General features: G+C 44.3%; 1 protein-coding gene across 3 annotated transcripts in view; it reads left to right on the top strand.

Annotated features, from left to right (window-relative positions):
• Positions 1-23,114, top strand: part of STK10 (serine/threonine kinase 10) — a 112,519-nt gene that overhangs the window by 76,965 nt on the left and 12,440 nt on the right. For all 3 annotated transcript variants that reach the window (XM_053290538.1, XM_053290536.1, XM_053290537.1), the window contains 7 exons: positions 6,257-6,329; positions 8,363-8,557; positions 10,446-10,527; positions 12,721-12,852; positions 15,999-16,571; positions 17,982-18,112; positions 22,535-22,658. In XM_053290538.1, coding sequence (XP_053146513.1) covers positions 6,257-6,329; positions 8,363-8,557; positions 10,446-10,527; positions 12,721-12,852; positions 15,999-16,571; positions 17,982-18,112; positions 22,535-22,658 — 1,310 coding nt within the window. The remainder of the gene's footprint in view (positions 1-6,256; positions 6,330-8,362; positions 8,558-10,445; positions 10,528-12,720; positions 12,853-15,998; positions 16,572-17,981; positions 18,113-22,534; positions 22,659-23,114) is intronic.

The following is a 23,114-nucleotide window of genomic DNA, read 5'->3' as shown; positions in this document are numbered from 1 at the left end:
GGCAGCAAGAAGATAGATACCAGGACGTGGGATCGTACAGGCACTCGTATGGCTGCAGAGAAGACTACCGTGTGGATTGATACCAACACTCAGGTCGGTACCCGCCTACTCAAGATACACTTCCAACCAGATACCAAGGACTGTACCATACCCTTGTCCAAACACAGGCTGAATGCTACTCCTACATAGACCCGTGGGAAGATTGATACTGGCATGTTACATCCTGAACACACTTGTGTTTGGGAACAAGGTTGCACTCTCGCTCGCCAGATTGCAGGCACACCATCAACGAGCCTATACCCAAGGTAGGTGACCTAAAGAACAGACGCTACTGAAAAGGCCACAGGTTTTTGCAATGCCAACCAAACTTATTGTAAAGGAGAATCTGCTCCCCACAGAAACCTGTCCCCAGCTCCCCATCAAACCCATGGACCCAGAGAAGCCAATGTACCAACAGAGGAGGAAGAACAGCCCGAAGACAGTCCAGAATCTGACGGGGAGGATGATTCAGAAGGTGAGGTGGAGGATGCTCTTTTCACTCATTCAGAATTGGCTTCTATGAGTTCCTCCCCTAATGACCTAATAGTTGACCCCAAGCCAAATTCACCTTCTGAAGACTACAGGCTCTATTCAGATTATATTTCAAGGAAGCCTCAGGCATCCAGCGGAACAAGGGTGACTTGGATCCCATCTTTGATCTCATTGACATGGATGCCCATGCACAGATTTCCTTACTGATTGCATACTGCCCTCATGGAAATAGCCAAACCATGCCAGAAAAAATCTCATCGCTACTAACCAAGTGGCTGGAGAACTGGGTCCACACAAGAAGTAATGGCCTTGAAATTCCTCCAGAAACACCTCACTCCTAATTCCATTGTGGTAGGAACGTCCCAATCCAAAATGAGAGTGACAACAGTCTGTGAAGGATTAAAAGTTGACTCCTTCAGAAGGCATTTGTCCTCAGTCTCCACACTTGACCTCAGAGTGGCCAATTACGAAGCGTATAATACAAGATATAATTTCCTCTGGGGGAAAACTGGCTCCATTCTTGGACCACCTGTCACAGGATAAGAAAGAACTGGCCAAAGATTTTTTGAGAAGCAGTAGCACATCTGGACAAACAAGAACTTTACTCCACATGACACAGAATGCGCCTCTAAGGCAATGGCAACCTCCATTGCAATTTGTAGACGTGCCTGCCTCCAATCTTCAGGCCTCACTCATGAGGCCTGTGCACGAATTGAAGACCTTACATTTGATGGGTATGTTCTCTTTGGTGACAAAACAGGTGATACCTTGCAGAAAGTACAAAGGTTACACCGCACAGCGAAGTCCATGAGCTTTCAAGCATCTATCTCACTCCAACAGAGCTAGCTGTTGGTCTTGTAACCAGACACCTAGACCTGCTACTTCTTATCTTCTGATTGTTTCTTTCATGGCCAAAGGTGTCTTTTTGGACACCAGTACATGAGGAAATAACCATACGCCTACAACACGTCACCAACTCAAAAACAAAGGCATCCGTCGTCTTTTCTCTCTCTCTCTCTCTCTCTTTTCAAAAAAGACTGCCGCATCCTGGCCCACAGAGGAACCCATCTCTCACCATACCTTCAAGTGTGGGGAAAAATCATGATGGAATCCTGGGTCCTTACTACTATATGAATTGGTTATGCTCTATAATTTTCTTGAACTGACTTGTGTCCCAGCCAGTCACCATCAGACCTCCGCTAGTCTTACGGGAAGAGATCGCCTCCCTCCTGGAGAAAGATGCCATAGAATCAGTGCCAGAGATGGCAGGGTCAGGGTATTACTACTATATTTCACCATACCCGAGCACAATGGAGGCCTCAATCTGATCCTCGAATTCAGGGGACTAAACTGCTGCATCACAAAAGGTTCAGGATGCTCACAGTCCTGGTCATTCACTCTCACTCTCTCCCCTTCAGAGAAGAACATGGTTTGCGTCCTTGGATCTGAAGGAAGCATATTAACACCTTACCATATGACCTCAGCAGTGGAAATTTTTCAATTTCAAGACCGGCTCTTGAACTTACCAGTTGAAATTGCTTCCCTTTTTGGCCTTCCCTCCCGACCTAGGGTCTTCACCAAATACATAGCCTTGGTTACAGCCTTCCTCCAGGAGAGAGGCATTCAGATCTCCCCGTACTTAGACATCTGGTTGAAGGTAGCCAACACCCCAGTAAACACTAGGGGTGTGCACAAAATCGGCTGGCCCAGTTCGGTTCAAACCTGCACTTGGATCTGAACCAGACCGGGCCACTTCGGTTTTGCCCCCCATTGAACCCCCCTAATTCGGTTCAGTGGGGTTCATGAGCGCTTTTTAATTTATTTTAGTACTTACTTCCTCCGGGGGGGCTTCTCTGAGGTCATGGGGGGGTCCGTGGCAGTCTCTCCCCTCTCCGGCCTTCCTCATGCCAAATATTGCCTGGTTTGGGCATTCTTCAGCCCTTTCCAGGCCTTTCCCCTTTGTAGCAGCCATTTTGGAGGCCACCACACATGCACAATGGGCCTCTGCATGGCCTGGGTCATTAAAAAACAAACAAACGTACACATACTCCCTGAACAGCCGGGGCGGGTCATTCTGGGTTGGAACAGACGGGATGGTTTGGTTCGACCCCAAATGGTTGCACCAAACTGGTTCGATGTCAACATCAAACCAGTTTGCACATCCCTAGTAGATACTTTTGCAACCATTTGGACCACTACAGATTTGCTAGACCACCTAGGTCTCCAAATCAGTTATAGCAAGTCTCTCCTCACCCCTATGATGTATATAGAGATCATAAACTGTTGTTCCATTCCAGATATGACAAAATTTATTTACTTCCCTGGAGGATCTGGGTGCTTACCTTATTGGATAATAAGGTGGTGACAGGAGACCAACACACAGCTTGAACGATTCAACACTTGCTAGGATACATGGCCTCCAGAACACATGTTGTACACCATGCGTGCCTCTGATCCAGACAGCTACAAACATGGTTCCTACACAATTTCAACCCTTAAAAGGACTCACAGGCCACCCGCCTGCACGTACCAGAGATGGTATGCCATTCAGTGTTGTGGTGGGCACACATGCGTCATCTTGCAGTGGGAAACCCGTTCCATCCCCAATTCCCGAATACATCTTGTAGTGAATAATCTTCCCTCCTTCTAAACAGGAAGTGAACCCTTGTCTTGACTGACAGGCTGGTGAACTCCAGGGCTCAACCAACGAGGTGGGTGGGACCTAGAGAACTGTTGCTGGGATATCTGGGATGAAGAAAGGAAGTCCGTGCAGAGAGTGTGGGCCAGCATGAGGTCGAATGCCTCATGGCAGAGTTGCAGGATAATCTCTCAGGGTGGGAGATTTACAGGAGGATTGATTCTCATCAGGAGCTTGGTAAGTTCAAGGGAACAGGAAGCCAAGGCTAGTGGCTTCGGAGGTTTAGGGCAGGAGAACATATTTTAGTAGAATTTGCGTTAGAATTTCTGTTTGGTGTGTGTACTTTCATTGTCCTAAATATCACTTCTTTGCAATTGAGTAACTAAGAGTTCAAAGTGTGCCGCCCTGGAATCATCAGGGTGTGTTTGATGTATTTTTGTAACCAATTAAATATTTTTAAGTGTTTCTTAAAAGCTAAAAGCCTCAGAAGGAACCAGTCTGTAGTAATTGAATAAAAGTTTTTTTTTCTTTCTTTACCTTTTACAAGCCTCCAAGGGTGGTTATTAACCCACTGGGGGAGGCAACAAGGGGGATTTATTTGGTGCAAAACACATCTCAAAGACAGCTTGGCCAATTTAATAATTATATCCACGTGCAGGCAAAATGCACAAGAGGGAAAGGTTTTTTCTTTAGTCTTGCCTGTTAGCAAAAAGAGGGAGCAGATTTTTGCATTTCCCCAGTACCCAGCTATAGAAGGACCTTGGACTAAAGCACTCAGTCCAATGGTCCAGTTCTAGTCAAGTCTTAGAGTTCTTGGTGGCAGTAGGAACCTACCAGAACTACTGGGTTTTCCCACAGTCATTTTCTTAGCTTTTGGATCATGAAAGTTACAGATTTTTAATCCAGCCAGTCTGCGTCTCAGAGCACAGGATAGGGATGACTCAGCACTAAAGTCTTCCTCTGTTGTAGAACTGGTTTAGACCAGTCAAGAAGATTATCCAGTAACCTGGCCTGAGACAGTAAAGGAATTTTCCACTACCCACAATCTGGTACACGTCTTAATGACGGATGCTTTAGAACCCAGAAGGGGTGCGTCTCCAGTCTGTGTAATGCACAGAGACAACGCCAAAGAATAGGTTGCTTACCTATAACTTTGGTTCTTCTAGTGGTCATCTGTACTCTTGCGTGACCTCCCAATCTCCTCTCAGTAGTTCTCTGGTGCAGCAGAGTCAGGGACTGAGGAGGGAAAAGGCAATGCATGCACACAACAAGGACAATGGGGCAGAGCTACCGTCAAAACTACAGAGAAGATAGAAGCTTGGAATGTTCCTGAAGTGGTCTTTGCACAGGTGCTAGGCCCCAAAAGCACCCGAGTTAATAGTATGCAATCTGTTGTTCCCTGTACACCCTGTCTCAACTTGCACATCTTTAGTGCTGTTTTTGTGCACGTGCGCACACATACACTGTTCCAATAGTTTTGAGGCTTTTGAAACCCATTGGCTTCCTGGAAGCTGTTGCTGTTGAAGTCAGCTACAGTTATTTTGTGAACTTTCAGGAGCATACCGCTGGCTATGGTGATCAATGCACAACCACCATAGAAATTTCCATTCTTGCTACTTGATGTCAAAATGGAAAGGAATGTCTTTATCACAGAGTATCTCTTCCACATAAAGATCTCCTCCTCCTGTTTTCCTGCATAAACTACAGGGCAAGTTGTGTTTGGGGTTTTTTGTGAATATTGGATGGGTTGTGTTCCACTCAAAACAAGCATGCACATTTTAAATACCCCATTTTCTAAAAGAAGATTGTGCTGGTTAATTCTGGACATAGGTGTACATTGTCTGTATGCATAGCAAGTTAGAGATGGACAGAGCAATATCTTAAGAGCTGTTACAACAATATGCTGTAAGAAACTGGAAATGACTTTTCAGGTTCTGTGGTCCATCAAAAAATGTAAAAACTACATCCTTTATAGATGCTATTTTTATTTATATCTTTTCTTTGTAGGGTATATTCAAGGCAGCATTCAAACAATTGAAATAAATCCATACAATAACAATAAAATTAATCATTCTGATGTTTCCTTTGAGACTGTTACCTTACATTTATTGTTCATCTTTAATCTTACCCTCATTCGTCATTGCTGAGCTCAAGTCATGCAAACGTCATCTTCTGAATATAGTACCAGTCAGAAGTAAAGTTCTCTAGAGTGGAGAGCAGATTGCTTAGGGTCCAAAAAGGTACCATTAATAGTACTCACAAGTATTTGAGGTAGTCTCAATAGAGGAGTTTGGAAGAAATAGGAAGGACCAGAAAGATTAAGGAGAAATAGAAAGACAGAGTTGGATATACTCAACTTAATTACAATTTTTAAAAAATATGGAATTGTGTATAAATCAGAACATTATGTTCTTTGGGGTTCTGGATGGACATTTTCCCTGTGGGTGGTAGTGTGTTGTATAGAAGAGGAAAAAGTTAAAATCTCCAGCTTTACATCACCATTTCAGTAGAAACTTCTAGGAAGACCCTAACAAAATAGAACTGCAAACAGCATCAGGAAGCAGAATAAAAAAAGATTAATGATTCTTGGCGATTTTGCTGAGGTTTGTTCTACCTACCTGTTCTACTGTGTAGAGCATGCAAAGTGCTACATTAAGCTGAAGGGAGATGGAAGAGCTTTACTCAGTGCTTTGGCAGGGTAGAGAAGATTACTCCTTTCACTTAAGAGGGGAACTATTAGCCAAAAATCAGATTTTTGAGTTGTGATAGGCTTAGGAACCGACCCTCAGTGGGTTAGCCTGACCTGTAGTACTTTAAGTGTGAGATGGTGTATTCTTCAGTTAATGATTAATATATTGCTGCTGTTTAGCTTGTGCCCTTGGCAGTGTCCTGATGAAAGAGAGAGCATGTGAAAAGTATGCCATCTACAAGTAGTTTTACAGTGTTTCTGGACACTGGTGCAGGCACTGGCCTCTTGGTTCTTTTTGCTTATTTTGAGACTGTCTTGGTGATGGTGTGAAGACTAGTTCGAATTGTCTTGAACCTTCACCTTACAACTAATAGTTTTAATGTGATTACTCTTTTCAGCGGATTTTGGAGTATCTGCCAGAAACATGAAGACTTTGCAAAAACGGGATTCCTTCATTGGCACGCCGTACTGGTAAGTGAATGATAGCTAGTAAGGTGGTCTTATTTTTAGGTTATTAGTCAGAACTCACAATTGCAAGACATTTGAGGGCACCAAATATAGGTACCTGTATTCTAGCTCAACAGCAGAGCCAGCATCATGGGTGGGCCAGGTTGTGCACAAATCCAAGCCCATCCACCCACTAATTCCTTTGTGATAGCAACAGAGGTACAAGCTGGTTGACAGATGTGTGCTTTCCATTGCCTTAGCTGCCAGACATGCACCCCACCCAGTCAGGCAGTGGGTGTGTTCATCAGGCTCCTGTGGTGTTGCAGGGCCTGAGTGACACTCCCATTGGGCGATGGGGAAGGCAAGAGGAGGAGGGGCTGCTGCATGAGTTGCCTTCTAAATTGACCAATAAAAGTGTCTCCTGTGCTCCACAATGACACAGGAACCTGGGAGATATTTCTCTTGGGAACAGGGTGAAGTTGCCACTCAGTGCCAGCTGCTTATTCTTTTCTCTTCCTCTGAAGGTGGGAGTAGAGATGCTACTATATCTTGTGGTGGCAATTCCTTGTCCCATTCAAAGTTGGGAGGGGGAGGAGCTGATGCTGAAGAGCATAGCAGCAGCATATTCTCGGAGGGTGGGAAAACAGGAACCGCTGAAGGATGCAGCAGTGATCTCTTTTTCTCATCCTCGGAGGATGGGAGGAAGAGGGAACTGCCTGGTAATCTGAGGTGGGGGTGCAGGGGCCCAGCATGCTCTGGGGAGGGTCCATTGCCCCAAGGGCCAACACAAGTTGGCACCAGCTCTTCTTGACCATGGTTGCTACCTACTACTTGGCTGGATTTACCCAGTCCACATGAATGGGTGGGTACACTTAAATTGTTGACACACACATGGCTTAATGTCTTGCTATAATCTCAGTCTGTGTGATGGCTATTTGCATGCCCATAAGTAAATTATAGACTTGATAGGCTACAGTCCAGAGGGTAATGCTCCGTTTAATAATTGTCTTAAAGTGATTTGTCTCATCAGGGTTCCAAGAGTCTCATGGGGATTCCATCCACACATTTCTTTCAACATCTTTTTCTCCCTTAGTCTAGCCCCTCAAGGATAAACACTGTTTGTAATTAAAATGTTCTTTCTGTCACATCCCTCCCTGTCCCCTGCCCAGCTCTTTTGGGGTAGTGAAGAATATTCACTCCAGTTCTGTAGCTGGAATGTTAATAAAATCTGGACCATTCTCTCTTTCCCACCCCCTACCATTTGGTGGAATGTATTTTTGATGCAATTCCGTGCATATGAAAACATCAATTCACTACTTGAACTTAATATCTTAATTTAAGGGGATGTGATCAGTGAGCATTAATTTGCTGTCTAAAGCAGCATCTAGGCCAGATGATGCTTGGCTGCTGTTGATTCCTCCCCTCCCCTCCCCCTTTCTGTTTCAGCCAATTGAGAGATGAAGGGTATGAACAACCTGGTATCATTTATAATCAGAGTTCACAATTTTTACCAGTGCAGGAGAGTTGTATGTATTGAACTCTCCTGTTAAAATTACTGCATCTAAAAGTGCTTAGCTTTGTCTGGTAGGATTGTACCAAGGGTGGGTTGGTTGTTACATTTATATACCACCTTTCATTAAAAACAATCCCAAGGTGGTTTACAAAAGTTTTAAAAAAACATACAGTACATACATACATTCCCTCAAGAGATGCAAATGAAGGACTGAAATCCCAAATAGGTGATTCATCATTGGTCAAAAAGGTGTCGTAAAAAGGTCGAATCAGAAGTCTGAGTTAAAAGCCCAATCCATAAAAGACGTGATGAGAAGTTTTTTGGGCCACATGTGTATAATCAGGGTTATCAACCAAAGGTAGCAGAAGAGCCTTCTCTCCACTTCATTCAAAAATTAGCTGCGGAGTCTTATTTCTAGGTCCTATAACTAGCTCTAGACAAATGGCCAAATGAATATAGTTTAGTTTAAAGGGCTACTCTTCAACACCACTGATGAGTAGTAATAGATTTCTAGCAGAGCTCACTATTCTTTGTTTTCTTTTAGGATGGCTCCTGAGGTGGTGATGTGCGAGACCATGAAAGACACACCCTATGATTACAAGGCTGACATTTGGTCCTTGGGTATCACCCTGATAGAAATGGCCCAAATAGAACCTCCTCATCATGAGCTCAATCCCATGAGAGTCTTGCTGAAAATAGCCAAATCTGACCCTCCCACACTTGACTATCCCTCAAAATGGTGAGAAAGCACGTGTCTGTTTTTGTATGTACACCTGTGTACTTCTAGGTATATACTGGCAAATGGAAAAGTCTGTCCTTATTGCCCAGAATAGGTTGTTGTAAATGAGGTCTTTATAAGCCATGCAGCCACACCTTCCATAGTCATCAAAACAGACCATAATGGCATGGAGTAAAACTCATAGAAGAGAACATGAGAGGCTGTAGAATGTCATCACTGCAGTCTGTAAGATCCTCACAGGGAGAACATTTTGTATATGCTTGTCTATTAGGATATTGTCTCTGCAGACTTCTGCCTAGTTCAAGATTATGATGATAGCAATAGCAATAGCACTTACATTTATATACCGTTTTATAGCCGGAGCTCTCTAAGCGGTTTACAATGATTTAGCATATTGCCCCCAACATTCTGGGTACCATTCATTCTGGATGATGATTGCCGTTTGTTATATACGAATCTCCACTAATCCATGAAACTCCCTGGATAGACTTGGGCAAGTCTTTCTCAGCCTAGCTTGAAGATATATGTGAGAGAACCCCATATTTGCTACTCTGGATGAAGGGTGAGATACAAATATGACAAAAATTTAGATTGGGCATGGTTCAAAGCCTACAAGTACTATGGCTCCTGCCAAAATGGCTTGCAAGACCATAGTTTTCATGCCATTGGGTCCAGAGCCTACTCCATTTTTCAGGATGTTTGCCCTTTCAAGATGTTTGCCCATCCCTGATTGTTAAACACACACACACACACACACACACACACACACACCCCGCCCCGTTCTTTGCTTTCTAATGAGTCATGGTTCTTTATTCCTTCTTTCTTGCTAGTAGAATTAAAAGGACAGATGGATTCTGGGGTCCTCTGACTGTAAAAGTGTTAACTATCACTGACATGGCCTTTATGGAGCTCTCCCTCCCCTTTCCTTATGGCATGGCTTGTTTGGGAGCAGAAAAGACAGAGTTGTTTCCCATTTGTTGCCTAGAGTGCTCATATCTTTCTTTTCAGGTAGTATTTTTGTTGCCAGGACATTGACTATTCCAAGATCTTGCAGGTGCAATATTTGCTACCTGAGGAAAATGTGATAGCAGATTCATTGTTTAAGTTATAACTATGTACAGTGACCCTGATAGTGATAAGTTACAACCTTTTGCAAACCTCTATACGTTTTGATTTTCACTCTTGTATACCATTTTTGTGTAGTTTCCCAGTGTATGAAGGCTGAAGGGGAGTATGTGTCTAGCTAGGTTCTCCCCACTTTAAAAGAAAAAAATAGAAAAAGTGAACAGCAGCAAGACTTCCCCCTTTCCTCCCCTCCCCAAAGCTGTTACATGTGAACAAGATACTTTACAGTAGTGGTGTCAAAATTAGCATTTTTCACTGAGAGATCGAATAGTATCAATGGGTAAATGTGCTCATGACATGCTTTCTATGATTGTGTAGAAATTTCCAGTAAGTGCTTAGGGCTGTCCTTCCATTGAGGTCGTCATTGAAAAAGAGGTGCAGGGTGGTGCTATAATCACTGATAGAAGGCTTTGTATTCACACTCGCTCAAGCTAACAATTGTCAGCATGTGAGCTTGCTAACTTCTGATATGAATTGGGGATAGAGTGACAGCATGTAACTTGCTTCTGAATAGCTGTTGCTCCCGGGCATTGAGGAAGTGCCAGATCTGCAATAAGCCAGGTAGTATTTTTGTGTCCACAGAATATTTGTATATTACGTTTTGTGCTGTTTTGTCTCAGTGCTTCCTTTCTTTAGAATTTGTGAAAATGTTGGGAATATAATTGGTGCAGGCTATAATTGTTATACATACGCTTTGTCTATTTTTGTGTTTTCCTCTCCTCCCAAGATTTTTGTAATGACCTTTGTGGTGATTTCTTTAAAGGTCTCCAGATTTCAAAGATTTCCTGAAGACTGTGCTTGATAAGAACCCTGAGACAAGGCCAAGTGCAGCACAGTTATTGGAGGTAAGTGCAGAATCTCAAGAGCAACTCCCTAGTTAACATGTGCATGGCACTCAGTGAAGTTGGAAGCCTTTGTAGGGTTATAGCTCAAAAATTCAAATTTGCTTCTAAAAATGTTGAGTGTTTCTTTAGTTGTGGTTTCTAACCGGTCGGCAGTTCTCCTTTATTAGAAGCTAAAGGCACGCCATATGACTGGCCTTGCCTCCTAGAGCTGAGCTATCTAATGCAAACTTCCTTACGGGTGAATGAAAATTCATTTTGAATACCGATTTTGTATCTGTTAAATTTACTTTCAACTTCTGATCCGTGTACCACCTCCTACTTGACTACAATGTAAAAGACAGATGTAATGTTTTAGCAGTGCCAGTATGACAGTCGCTATTCTCATTTGCCACCTCAGTTTTGAAAATTGTTTTGGTCTCCCTTAAATTATGCATGGCATGTATGTTCTAGAAGTTGCTACCCTTTTGTACTTGTTTGTGATAAACCTTTTATTATTTATTCAGTGGTGGGGAGAAGCTGTAATGCAGCTTGGTAGCCAAAGTGTGTTGACACTCTTTACTGACAGGAAATGTACAGTATTACCAACCATGGGAGCTCTGTGGTCTCTCAGTGAAGTTTTGGGAACAGTTCATGTGTTTGCTTGGTGGGTTGATCCTTTTTCTTGTGGTGATGGAGTGGGTGTTTACAACCTTGCAGATAACATGTAATAAAAGAAGCACCTCCACATGGAGGCCCCACTTGTTCCATCTTTTGCTTCCAAAGTCTGGCCCTGCATGTGGAGCACTTGCTCCTTGTGCTAAGAGCAAGGTGGAGGTCTGTCATGGCTTCTCCGTGACAGGAAGATGTTCAGCCAGTCAACCAGATACTTACATGAGCAATACCTTGGCTATAATGCACAGGCGTCCTTTGTAGGCTTGGACATGAATTTCTATTGCTTTTGTTCCTACCCAGGCTTGCCTAGCACATAACAGGTGGGGCTTTGAGAGACTTAAGAACCAGTCCATATGCTGAGTCATCCACATGGGGATAGTGTCCTTGTGGAAGCAATTTTACAGGCGATTGAGAGCTTAAATAAAATATATGGTGGGCTTTCACTTTTAACATTTTAACTTGTTCTAAATTTTTGTTTCAATGGAGCCTTGTTTTTAACTAGGTTCTATTTTATTTGTTTTATATTGTTTCATAGTGTTTTGGTTTTACTGAATTTGTTAGCTGCCCCTAGCAGTAGTGTACTGGAGTTGTATTGTATACATATTTTAAATAAAATAGACGGTTATGGCTTTCAGCCATGGCAGCTTCCTTGATTCAGAGCAGAGAACTGGACCTTGGGCTAGATGTGGTCCATGAAGCCATTTTGTCAGCCTCACACAGCAGGCTTACTAAACTTTAATCTGTTTGTGATTGGAATCCTTCCTGTCGTAAAAAGAAATAAAACTGTTTCTCCCAAAGTGATTTGGATATTTTGCACTAAACTATTGGATATCTTCTGTTCTGGACTGGGTATGTAGAGAGGAGAGGAGAGCTTGTCTTGTGGTAGCAAGCATGACTTGTCCTCTTAGCTAAGCAAGGTCTGCCCTGGTTGCATATGAATGGGAGACTTGATGTGTGAGCACTGTAAGATATTTCCCTTAAGGGATGGAGCCATTCTGGGAAGAGCAGAAGGTTCAAAGTTCCCTCCCTGGCATCTCCAAGATAGGGCTGAGAAAGATTCCTGCCTGCAACCTTGGAGAAGCTGCTGACAGTCTGTGTAGACAATACTAAGCTAGATAGACCTATGACCCGACCCAGCATATGGCAGCTTGCTATGTTACTGTGTAATTCTGTAGCCAAGCACACATGTTCCACAACTAGACAGAGCATGACAACCCATGTTGGGGTTCATGTGGTACAACAGAACGGACTTCTGACTCCTGTGCTGCTCTAATATATTGCCCCCAGAATACAGAGATTGACCATCACCTATGACCTAGAAGACCCTTCTCAGAGCTGCAGATTGCAGAAGTTGCTGCACCATAACTTCTAGCTCATATCCAAGTTTGCATTTTTAATAGTGAGCATGCTACTCAGATGAGCAATGGGGTCAGCGGGGGGAGCAGCTGAAAGTGTCACCTGATCCATTTTGGCCCATCATGCTCTGGCTCTCTGAATTATTCATTCATTTTAATATGAGATATTTAATTATTGGGTTTTTAGCATCCCTTTGTCAGCAAGGTCACTAATAACAGAGCGCTACGTGAGCTTGTGGCGGAGGCAAAAGCTGAAGTGATGGAGGAAATTGAAGACAATAGAGAGGAAGGAGAAGAGGACTTGTCAGAATCTACATCTGTAAGTTTAATTATTTCTTCCTTGATGCAAATATACGGAATGCTTTATAGAAGGCTTTCACACATACAGCTAAAAAGCTTGCTTCTATAAGTCTAGTCCACATTTTTGATCTGTGCAACCACTGGTCGGGGAGAGTTGCTTTGTTGGGTTCATGCAGGTGAACAGGAAAAATGTCTCCAGGAGTGGGGACAGGCTGCTTTTCACTCTGCCAAGAGCCCTAGGAAACAATGTGGTGGGCAGAAAGCCAGCCTTCCCTTTCTTCCTGTAAGATAGTCTTCTCAGAATATTCTGTATGTGGCTATTAGCGTGTAGCACTTTGCTCTGTGGCCGAAAGGACAGTTTTAATCCCTTAGCCATGAGGAAGGTGTTTGGAAGCCAGTTAGGACTAAAAGTAAGAGTTTCTTCCTGAGTTCTGCTGGCTGGTGACAACCTTGGGTGAGATGGATAAAGTTATTTTCATGGAGTGGTATGGAGTGAGAAACCAAGTTTAAATCTCCAGATAATAGTCAGTGCCAGAAAAACTGTCAAAGGATTCCTGTTCAGAACAAGCCAAGCACTTGGAGGCCTTCAAATGCATGAATGTTCCCTTCCCTACATGGAAATTGACTTCTATGAAGAAAAGAATGAAAAATGTATGTAGATTGTCGAGATGTTTTCATCCTTTTCCCTATATGGAAATAATTTTAATATAATGCTTTCATATTATGCTTCTCAACCCATAACCAGAAGCTGCACTTTATGAAATGAAAATCTGGTTCTTCCTTTGAGGGCGGGGCGAACAAAGGGTGGCAGTATTGTAAATACAGTGCATTGCCTCTTCTCCTTAGCTGTAGAGCTGTCAGAGAAGGCGAAAGAGGGACATGCTTGTCTCTGAGGAAAATGCTCTGTCAGGGTCACCTGGGAGCACTTCACACACACTTCGGGTTTTTCACTGTGTGTTAGAGTGTAGCCTGATTTATGTCTGGGGTAAAAAAATCCACTGTTTGTGTCGGGTTTTTCAGACAACTTCAAGTTCACAGTAAAGCCTCCCTGTAAACGTGCGGTAAAGCCTGCTGTGTGCAAATGTCCCGGGTGTTAGAGTGGTGGGTAGACTTTTGCCCCACTGATAATGTGGCGATAAAGGGCAGTTGCTGACATCTAGACTATTGTTGTGTGTGCTGAAAAAGGTTTTGCATGTGCAGTGGCGGAGGGGTGACTTTTGTCAGTCTCCCTTTCCCTCTGCAGCTCACTCGCTCTCCCCAAAATGTATCCTGATAGTTGTAGGAATACTTACCTATTCCTTAGGTAAATGTGGTGTTTATGAGTGCAGCTCTGCATTGCAAGTAGTTCAGCAATCTATAGAAGTGAACCTCAGAATCCTGATTTTAACCACCACCCTGCTTCTCGCCATGATGATCACATTTGTCTGAGGAGGCAGAAGCTCTACTCAGGGAGAGAGTCTCCCTGTGAAAGCAAACACTGAAGCTCCAGCATTCACAATAAAACTACCTGAGTAGTTTTTGACCCTTCAAACAAACTGTCCACAGGGGAAAGTTTAAAATCACGTCTGCACGAGGGGCTTTGAGGTGAGCTTCTCTGGATGCTGTATCAGGGTATGATGTCCACAGAAAATATAATGCCTGAATGAACCTTCTCTCTCCCATAGATATGTATGTCAACTTTTTAGTTGTCTTGAGCCCTGATCCGTCATAATGGAATTTTAGGATGCTGTCCTCATGTACAGCATTCCCAAGAGCATGCCTGCAAGCTCCACCCCTGTGCTCCCCCACAACTTCTCCACGTTTACAGCATTCGTCTGCAGAGACAAATGCTGTACATATGGAGCAATTCTTCCCGTGAAGCACTGGGGCTTCAGCATCCTCCATTCTTTTTCCTCAATATAACTGCATAAAACTGTTGTAGTTACAAATTCATACTTTACAAAGTATGAGAGGACAGATCCCTGCCCTGAGGATCATGTAGGTTGTACCAGGTAGATTTTAACCCAAGGAAGACAATAGGGGAAAGGAAATGGAGGTGGGGTAAGCAAGGGAAGAATATGTGACTGTTCCAGTAATATATATGTAAGGCTTGTTACAGCAGGGAATGGGATCTGATTTGCTGGTGCCAAAGGTTCCATGGAAAAGGCATTTTTTAAAGAAGGGATTTGAAGGACGCTGGTGTTCTTGGGAGGAGGAGGGAGAGGGGTTTCCAAGCATAAGGGGCAGGATGGGAGCAAGAGACCTTTGGACAGCTGAGAGTGGGGATCTGGGGTATAACGGAATGGGAGCAGAGAGTTAGGCAAGCTTTGAAGGCAAGGACAAGGAGCTTGTACGTAATGTACATAATTTATACAGAGTACAGATCTCCACTTTCATTAACTCAGAATCTGAGCTGAAAAATAAAAAGTCCACATCCAGAGTACAGTATACACAGCCTTGTCACTGATATGAATGGTGGGGAGGGGAGGAGAAATCGAGGTATATAAAAAGCTTAAAGCAAAGGAGTGAGTGGGATTGGGATACTGTGTGGGAAGTAAAGGGTGGGCCAGTGGCAACGTGGCAGAGTCTGCGAGAGCTGCCCCTAGTGACAGCTGACGAATGCTCTTGAAGGCAGGCCAAAACATGACCTCCCAGGAGTTCCTTGCCAGGGAGCTGTCAGGATTCTATTGACCCAAAGCAGAACTCTGGATCCCTAAAGCAGTGTGTTCTGCCTTTGGAAGGACTAGCTATAGCTGTATGTTTTTATTTAATTCCAACACAAGCGTGACAAGTATTTGGGCATCTACTACTCTTATTCTCAGTTGTTGGCCCTCTTAATTCACAATCCCTACCCACCCCCAAACTGTAGGGGAGCAAAATCTTCATACTATGCTTAAGAAGCTGACAGGGAATCCAGTGGGGAAAAAAGGCTCTCAGAAAACCAGCCCCATGATAAATGATCTAGCTCATCTTAAGTTGCAATGTTCTTTTTGCAGTACAAATATTGAGTTGTGGAGGAGAATGTGACCCTACTTTGTTTTAAATGAATCCTTCCTTCATGGATATACTCAGCATCCCACTTTTTGATGATGTGCTTTCCTCGGAATTTAATGAAAACAATCCATTTCCCTGACCACCTACAGTTCATAACCTTCCTCTTTCTCTCCCCACCCCCTCTTTATTCAGCCTCATGATGTTCACAAGAGGAACTCCTCTGTTGCAAGCCAACTGAGTTTGGAAGGAGAGAAGTCTCCTGAAAGTGACTTGTCACGTGTGACCAATGGACCCAAGTTGCCGTTGGAGCAGGTCAAAGAAGCCATAAATGGGCAGAGCAGCAAGCTTTCAGATGATGTAGATGGCCATGAGAAACCAAAAGAAACGAGCAGCAGTTCAGACTTGTCTGGGACAGAGTGCTATAGAGAACTGCCTGGTACCAAAGAGAAGTTGGGCACCAGCCCCCAGTTGTCACTCCTTGAAGAGAAGCTAGTAGAGAACGGAGACCTCAGCCACCAAAAAAAGGACACTAAACCAGCAAGCAAAGATGATTTGAATGTGGGAAGCCAGCTAGAGAACAGCCTCCTTGAAATATCTACTGAAGAAAAACTTCCCAATGGGAGTTTGAATTCTGAGCTTGAGAATGGCAGCTTCAAGAGAGACTCTGATTCTGGTAGCACCTCTGCTTCAGAGAGCATGGACCTCAGCATCTCCTTGTCTGTCGACCTGTCCCTGAACAGAGGCAGTGGGTCCCTCTCCCTCAAGGTAAGGATTTGGGATCAACCGCAGGATTCATTTACAGCAGAAACCAGGTTTAATTATTCAGCCACCTTTCTCAAATTCACAATCTGATAAGGCTCCTCCCTAACTGAATCTTTCATAACATGAAGGGGAGGATGTCTAGTGAGGGCCCTCCCTTAATCTATAAACAGGGAACAGATCTGTCTTTATGTGATGCTGCTATATGCAAGGACTGCTTTTTCTGGCAGTGTCCCCTCTAGCTGCAGTCTTCAGCAAGGAGTTACTCCACCAGAGAGCTTGAATTTACCATTCAGCTTAAACTCATCAGGGGGCCGTGGCTTTAATTTCTTAGGCTGGTGATTGGGCAATGAGACATTAAGGGCTGAAATTCACTTTGCCCATACCAAAGCTGCTAGCATGCGGTTCAGTGCATTGACTACAGAGGCTTAGCTCACCATCCAGGCCAAGGATATACTTGAGTTCATGCTGGAGATGTATGTTGGCAATACTCAGACCTGTTCATATTGTACACATTCAAGGAGAAGACAGACATAAAGAGGACTTGCAGTGCATTCATGTTGCTGCAAGCCTGCCTTTACAACTGAACTGAAAGAGCTCTGTGTGTGTGTGTATATATATATATATATGTATATGCAATGAATACTGGTGGAAGCCCACCAGCCTTGCTTCCCCCACCGTTCCCTCCCTACCCCATCTTGTGACGGCTGGGGCAAGCTTACAAAGTGTGCTGCAGCCAGATACTTTAGCTGGAGCAGGAGACGGTGACATCAAGAAATGGAGATGGGCAGAACTGACAGGCTTCATCCAGTGTTTGCTTCGCTGGGTTGCTCGTCTGTCATTGGGAAGGCGGACTTGTGATGTGGCTGAAGAATACACTCCAAGCCTGCCTTGTTATATTATGTCCGCCCTGTCTCTTGTATTCTGTGCACCAAAGAACCTGATAACTGGAAGTGAATATGGTTTTCTGACTTCTGTTGGAAGGAGGATGGCGTTCTAGCATTCATGATCTTAGACTCTATATGAAGGTCTGGAGACTGACCTTTAACATCTATCAGCCCCTGTCCTTTGCCTGTATCTTGCTCCCACCCCCAGTGTCTGTTCTTCCTTTGTGTTTTACTCACCCTTGTCATTCGCAAAATTACTTCAGGTTAGCAAAAACTCACATGTTGGAAATAGAATTAGAATTATGCAAATGAGGTACACTTCTGGAGAACAGAGTTGCATTCTGGGTTACATCTTAGAATGAGTTTCCTTAGGGGGGAAAGTCGCTTTTCTCATCTCCCTACTGTGCCCGGCTTCCCAGTGGTGGTCTTTTGAAACAACCATATGACAGGTGTGAATTAAATGCTGACATTCCACCCGAATCCCCGTTTTTGAGTTCCTCTTTTCCTGTTTCTTTTGCTGAATATGCAGGATGCAAAAATGCAAAAGATGACCCTGAAACGAACCAGGAGGTTTGTCGTGGATGGAGTGGAAGTGAGTGTCACTACCTCAAAAATCATCAATGAGGATGAAAAGAAAGATGAAGAGATGAGATTTCTCAGGCAAGCTGAAAATCTGAGAGAATTTGGATATGTCTGGGGGAATTGTCTGGGAGAATTTGGATATGTCTGGCTTGCTCTGGACACCAGTGAAAGGGGATAGAGAGAACTGTGTCCACAAAGATGTAAGAAGTGTATTTAACAAGGGCCCCTTCATGAGCTATGGTGTGTTAAAGTGTGAACCTTAAGTGTAAGTGTGAATGTAGCAAGCAGGTGTAGGAAAACAGGTATTGTGCAGGAACACTTAACAGGGGAGCCATAGCAGTCCATCCTCTCTGACAAGTGTACAAACCCAGGTGTGTTGGTATAAAATGGCCCTTCAAAACCTCTTTAAGGAAATGGTGATGGCACCATTTTAATTCTAGTATTTCACTATTTCTGAAGGTGGTTCTACTTAGTAGTATAAATATCTTCAAATTGGTAGACTTTGTTGGTATCACCCAGGAACACAGCTCTAGTAAGACAAAACCATGGCACTGAACGGTTAAGCATGAAGACTGGTGTGGGATCATGAGAACTTGGTATCAGTGCCACACCTAAAGTCAGTGCCGTAACAGTGATCACCTCTGAAATTGTGGTGGACTGCTATTCACATCCCACAATTTTAGTTCCTTGTTGATATACAGCTGGTGTAAAATTGACCTGTGGATTTGCACTCTCAAGTGATATAGCCATAGCAGAACACCCTTATAAAGGCAAGAGGTAGTGTTTATATCCCAGTTTATAGATAAGAACCATAGACTCAGAGGAGAGACTTCAGCCTAGATTGTTGAGAAGCAACTTCCTAGGCAGTTGAACTTGGCTGCCCATGCAACCCAAAATGCATTTTCTGTTTCTTGAGAATTTGTAAATGGATGAGATGGTATATTTTATTGGACCAACCTCTGTTAATGTAACAGGGCAGGATCCAAACTAAATTAGTCATTAATTTCAGTGGAACTTTTTAGTCATAACTTGTCTTATTTAGTTCAATGGTGCTCAGTCGTGAGTAACTCAGACTGAAGCCAGTCAGGCATCTTGGCATCTGTCCAGTATTCCTCCATTGATGGCTAGCAACAGCAGAAGGCCAGTCTAGAGGGACCACAGTGGTTGGGGACCTAAGTTGCTGCTACTGTTACAAATACTTATATTTGTGATGTTTCCTTTCCCCTTCCCCTCTCTCTCTGCTGTCGTCATGCTCATCGTTGCCTGAGAATGAAAGCCCCTCTTCCCTTGGAGGAGGAAATATACAGGTGTCTTGGCCTCTGGGTGTGGAGATTCCCTTCTCTCTTGGGGAACTCAGCTGGGACTTGGTGGGGCTAAAGGCCTCCTTTTAACAATTAGGAGGGCTGGGCCAGCAAACAGTCGTCAGTGAGCTGGATGTGGCTTTCTAGACTTTAAGTGCCTGCCACTAATTTATAGGACTTATGTGACAGCTATTGTACTATTCCTTAGCTTTTGCAGGTAGTGGTACTTGTTGATAATTCAGCAGAGGTCAACATGTGTGCAGTCATTGGGGGTCTGATTTGCCATGTCTTGGATATTTAAAGGTCATGACTGAATCTTGCATTCAGACTGTCTCTCTGTGTGTGTGTGTGTGTGTGTGTGTGTGTGTGTGTGTGTGTGTGTGCGCGCGCGCTTGCTCTTTCCATTAGGTTTTGTGCTGCAAACTTAATAAATTGAGAGGGTGGGAAGAATATTGCAGGTGCCTTTTTAAAGCCCCGGTTTGTTTGTTCTGTTAAAATTTAACAGATGGCATCCTACAAACATTCAATCTCCTGTTAATATGCAGCCTGTCAAGACTCTCTTAAAGCTTTATGACCCACCTTACAGTTTTATAGCCTTTATGCTTCTAGGATCCTTCACAGAGAATGAAAGAGACTCATTGCTTGTGAACTGGATCCATAAAAATCCTTTGAATTCACTCTTGTAAAGGAGCATTGGCATCTCATTAGAATTTGTGCCATAGTGAAGGGATGTGGGGGGTACACAAAGAATAGTCCTAGTTGGTGCCAAACACGGAAGCACTCTGCTAATGAAGTGGTCAGTCGCTTCAAGTAGTGGATTGGCAGAGATAGCAGATAGGCCGCCTTCACTGACCCACCCCATCAGCAGCTGCCTTACCCTGCTCAGACCTCATGCTGCCTCCAAAACAAACATCACCTTGTGGTATCATAGCTGCCGCTGCGTCTGCTTCCTCCCTGCTGCGTCCTGTCCTCTGCCTGTTGAAGAGGCAGAGGATGAGGGAGTTGGAGTGGCACGCAGTGACTGAATATACTTTGTACAGCCTCAACCTCCCTGCTCTCTGCTTTCTGAATAGGCAAAGGGCACAAAGTGGCCAGGAAGCAGAGACAGGCTGGTGTGGCTGCCAATAATAATAATAATAATAATAATAATAATAATAATAATAATAATAATAATAATAATAATTCTTCGATTTCTATACCACCCTTTCAAAAATGGCTCAGGGCGGTTTACATAGAGAAATAACAAACAAACAAATAAGATGGAACCCTGTCCCCAAAGGGCTCACAATCTAAAAAGAAACATGAGATACACACCAGCAACAGTCGCTAGAAGTACTGTGCTGGGGGTGGATAGGGCCAGTTACTCTCCCCCTGCTAAATAAAGAGAATCACCACGGTAAAAGGTGCCTCTTTGCCAAGTTAGCAGGGGATCTACTTAACTGGATAGCAGGGGATCTACTTAACTGGATCCACTTCCAGTTAAGCGGGGCTCAATTTGCCTGCAAGGGATGGATTGGAAGTTCCTCATCTGGCCTTTGCCAAGGACGTAGCTCATGGAGGGAGGCTGCTGGCAACTTTCCCTTTGTGCGCTGCACCCTTGCAGAGCCTTGCAAGAACTGGGTCGAGAGCATCTCATCTGACTCTTGCGAAGGTGCTGTGTGAGGGGGCAGGAGCTGCTGGCCATTCTCCCTATGTGAGGCAGCTGCAGCTTCCCAACCCTGACATGGTAGGCGCATCCCCATCTCATTGTAGGCAGTGTGCCGCAATGCTGGCTTCTCCATCTGGCGGAGGAGATGGAGAAGCTGGCTTTCTCGCCAGCCAAAGAGAGTAATGGGGAGGAGCGGAATTGCCATGGTGACCTCACAGGGCCCTAGAAGCATGTTGATCTCACTGGAGTTCAAGCCTCAGGTGTTTGGGGGCTAGAGCTCTCACAAGAACTCTGATGAGTGCCGGGGATTATTTAAAGCCCTGGCCAGTGATGAGTAGGGTGGTGACCAGAGGGCTTGAAAGTGTCTCGTTGGCTCCAGAGAAATGCCTAGGAGGATGCAAGAGGCAAGCACCCAGGGAGATGGGGGCTGGAGCGCTTGAACCTCCCCACTACCTACAACCCCAGCCCAGAGCTCTGAGGTCAGAGATAAAAAGGGCCACTAACTATCCCTTCCTCCTGCTTGTGGGCACTGGAACCACCTCAAGGCCTACACCCTCCTTGTGCTACACCCCTGCAGAGCCTTGCAAGGGTTGAATCACCACGTGAGCAGGTTACCCTTGCTAACTTGGCAAAGAGGCACCTTTTTAACGTGATGATTCTCTTTATTTAGCAGGGGGAGAGTAACTGGCCCTCTCCACCCCCAGCACAGTACCTCCAGTGACGGTTGCTGGTGTCTATCTTGCATTTCTTTTTAGATTGTGAGCCCTTTGGGGACAGGGATCCATCTTATTTTTTTGTTTGCATAAACCGCCCTGAGCCATTTTTGGAAGGGTGGTATAGAAATTGAATGAATGAATATGCCTCCCATACAACGGTTGCAAGGCTGTGCAAGGGCTCCACACAAAGAGGGGATGTTGCCAGCATCCCCCCTCTGTGTGCAGCACCCAAGCTGCTGCTCCTGCATTGCCTACCTACCTGCCTCTACCTCTGATGGTGTTGCAAATGGAATCAAGGAGTTGAGCTATCTCTCTTCCTACAGCTACAAAAACATGCCTTTCAGAATAGTGCCTTTAGGTCTTCAACCTAAACCAGTCTTACAAAGGACACCAAGGACACCTAGTTTGTCAATGTGACTTTTAAATTTTATTTTTTTGAAACTTTGTGCTTGAATGAGCTCTCTTGACTTCAGTCACTGAGGTGTGCTCATATACAGTTGATGGTGGGATTATAGTAGATTTCCGTTCATTCAGTGTGTGTGAGGAAGGTGAATCATTCCAGGCCAGAGGCGACTGTGCAGGGCAGAGGACAGGGAAATGGCCTCTTCCCAATATCCTGCTTGTAAAGGACCAGTGGACTGAAGCATGGCTGGGTCTCAAGGAGTTGGCCGTTCCCTAAGGAAAATTCCTGACACTGTTGGGCTTGATGTGGTTAAATTAGCATGGATTGCACTCCTGTTCCACCTTTTTTACCTTTATAGATGTTGCTTGCCCTGGTGGTACAGAGGGAGCTTGTTCTCTGTTCCTGATCATCTACTCTGCTTTAACCCTCTAGGCGCCAGGAGCTGCGTGAGCTGCGTCTGCTTCAGAAAGAGGAACACCGGAACCAGGCCCAGCTGACCAGCAAACACCACCTGCAACTGGAGCAAATGCTGAAGCGCTTTGAACAGGAAATGAATGTATGTGAGCAAAGGAGCTGAATTGATACACGCACACACACACACACCGCCTGCTCTTTTCATTCAAGAGAGTTACCAGAAGGAGAGTGCAAACCATATACTGTGTACTCCTCCAGTTAGGCCAAGCAGAATACTAAACATTACTATAGAATAAGTCTTTCACTTTTTCTTACAAGCGTGCTTGTAGCATTGCTGCCTCTCCTGTATAATGTGGGGATAAGTGTTGTAAAAGCTTAATGGCAGGGAAAGGGTTCTCCCAGTCCTGTCTGGCATCAACTCCACTCTGTTGCTGCTGGCATGGTGCAAGGCCTGCTCTTTGTGGCAATGCTTCCAAAACACTATTGCCTCACCCCACGAGAAAGGTTGCATCTAAGAAACCTTGGATACTAGATGGCTCTTATATGGTGGCAAAACACCCTATTCATTCATTCATTCATTCATTCATTCATTCATTCA

The sequence above is a fragment of the Hemicordylus capensis genome, chromosome 2 (genome assembly GCF_027244095.1).
Source record: "Hemicordylus capensis ecotype Gifberg chromosome 2, rHemCap1.1.pri, whole genome shotgun sequence".
Lineage (NCBI taxonomy): Eukaryota > Metazoa > Chordata > Lepidosauria > Squamata > Cordylidae > Hemicordylus > Hemicordylus capensis.
This window is presented reverse-complemented; position numbering and strand designations above follow the sequence as displayed.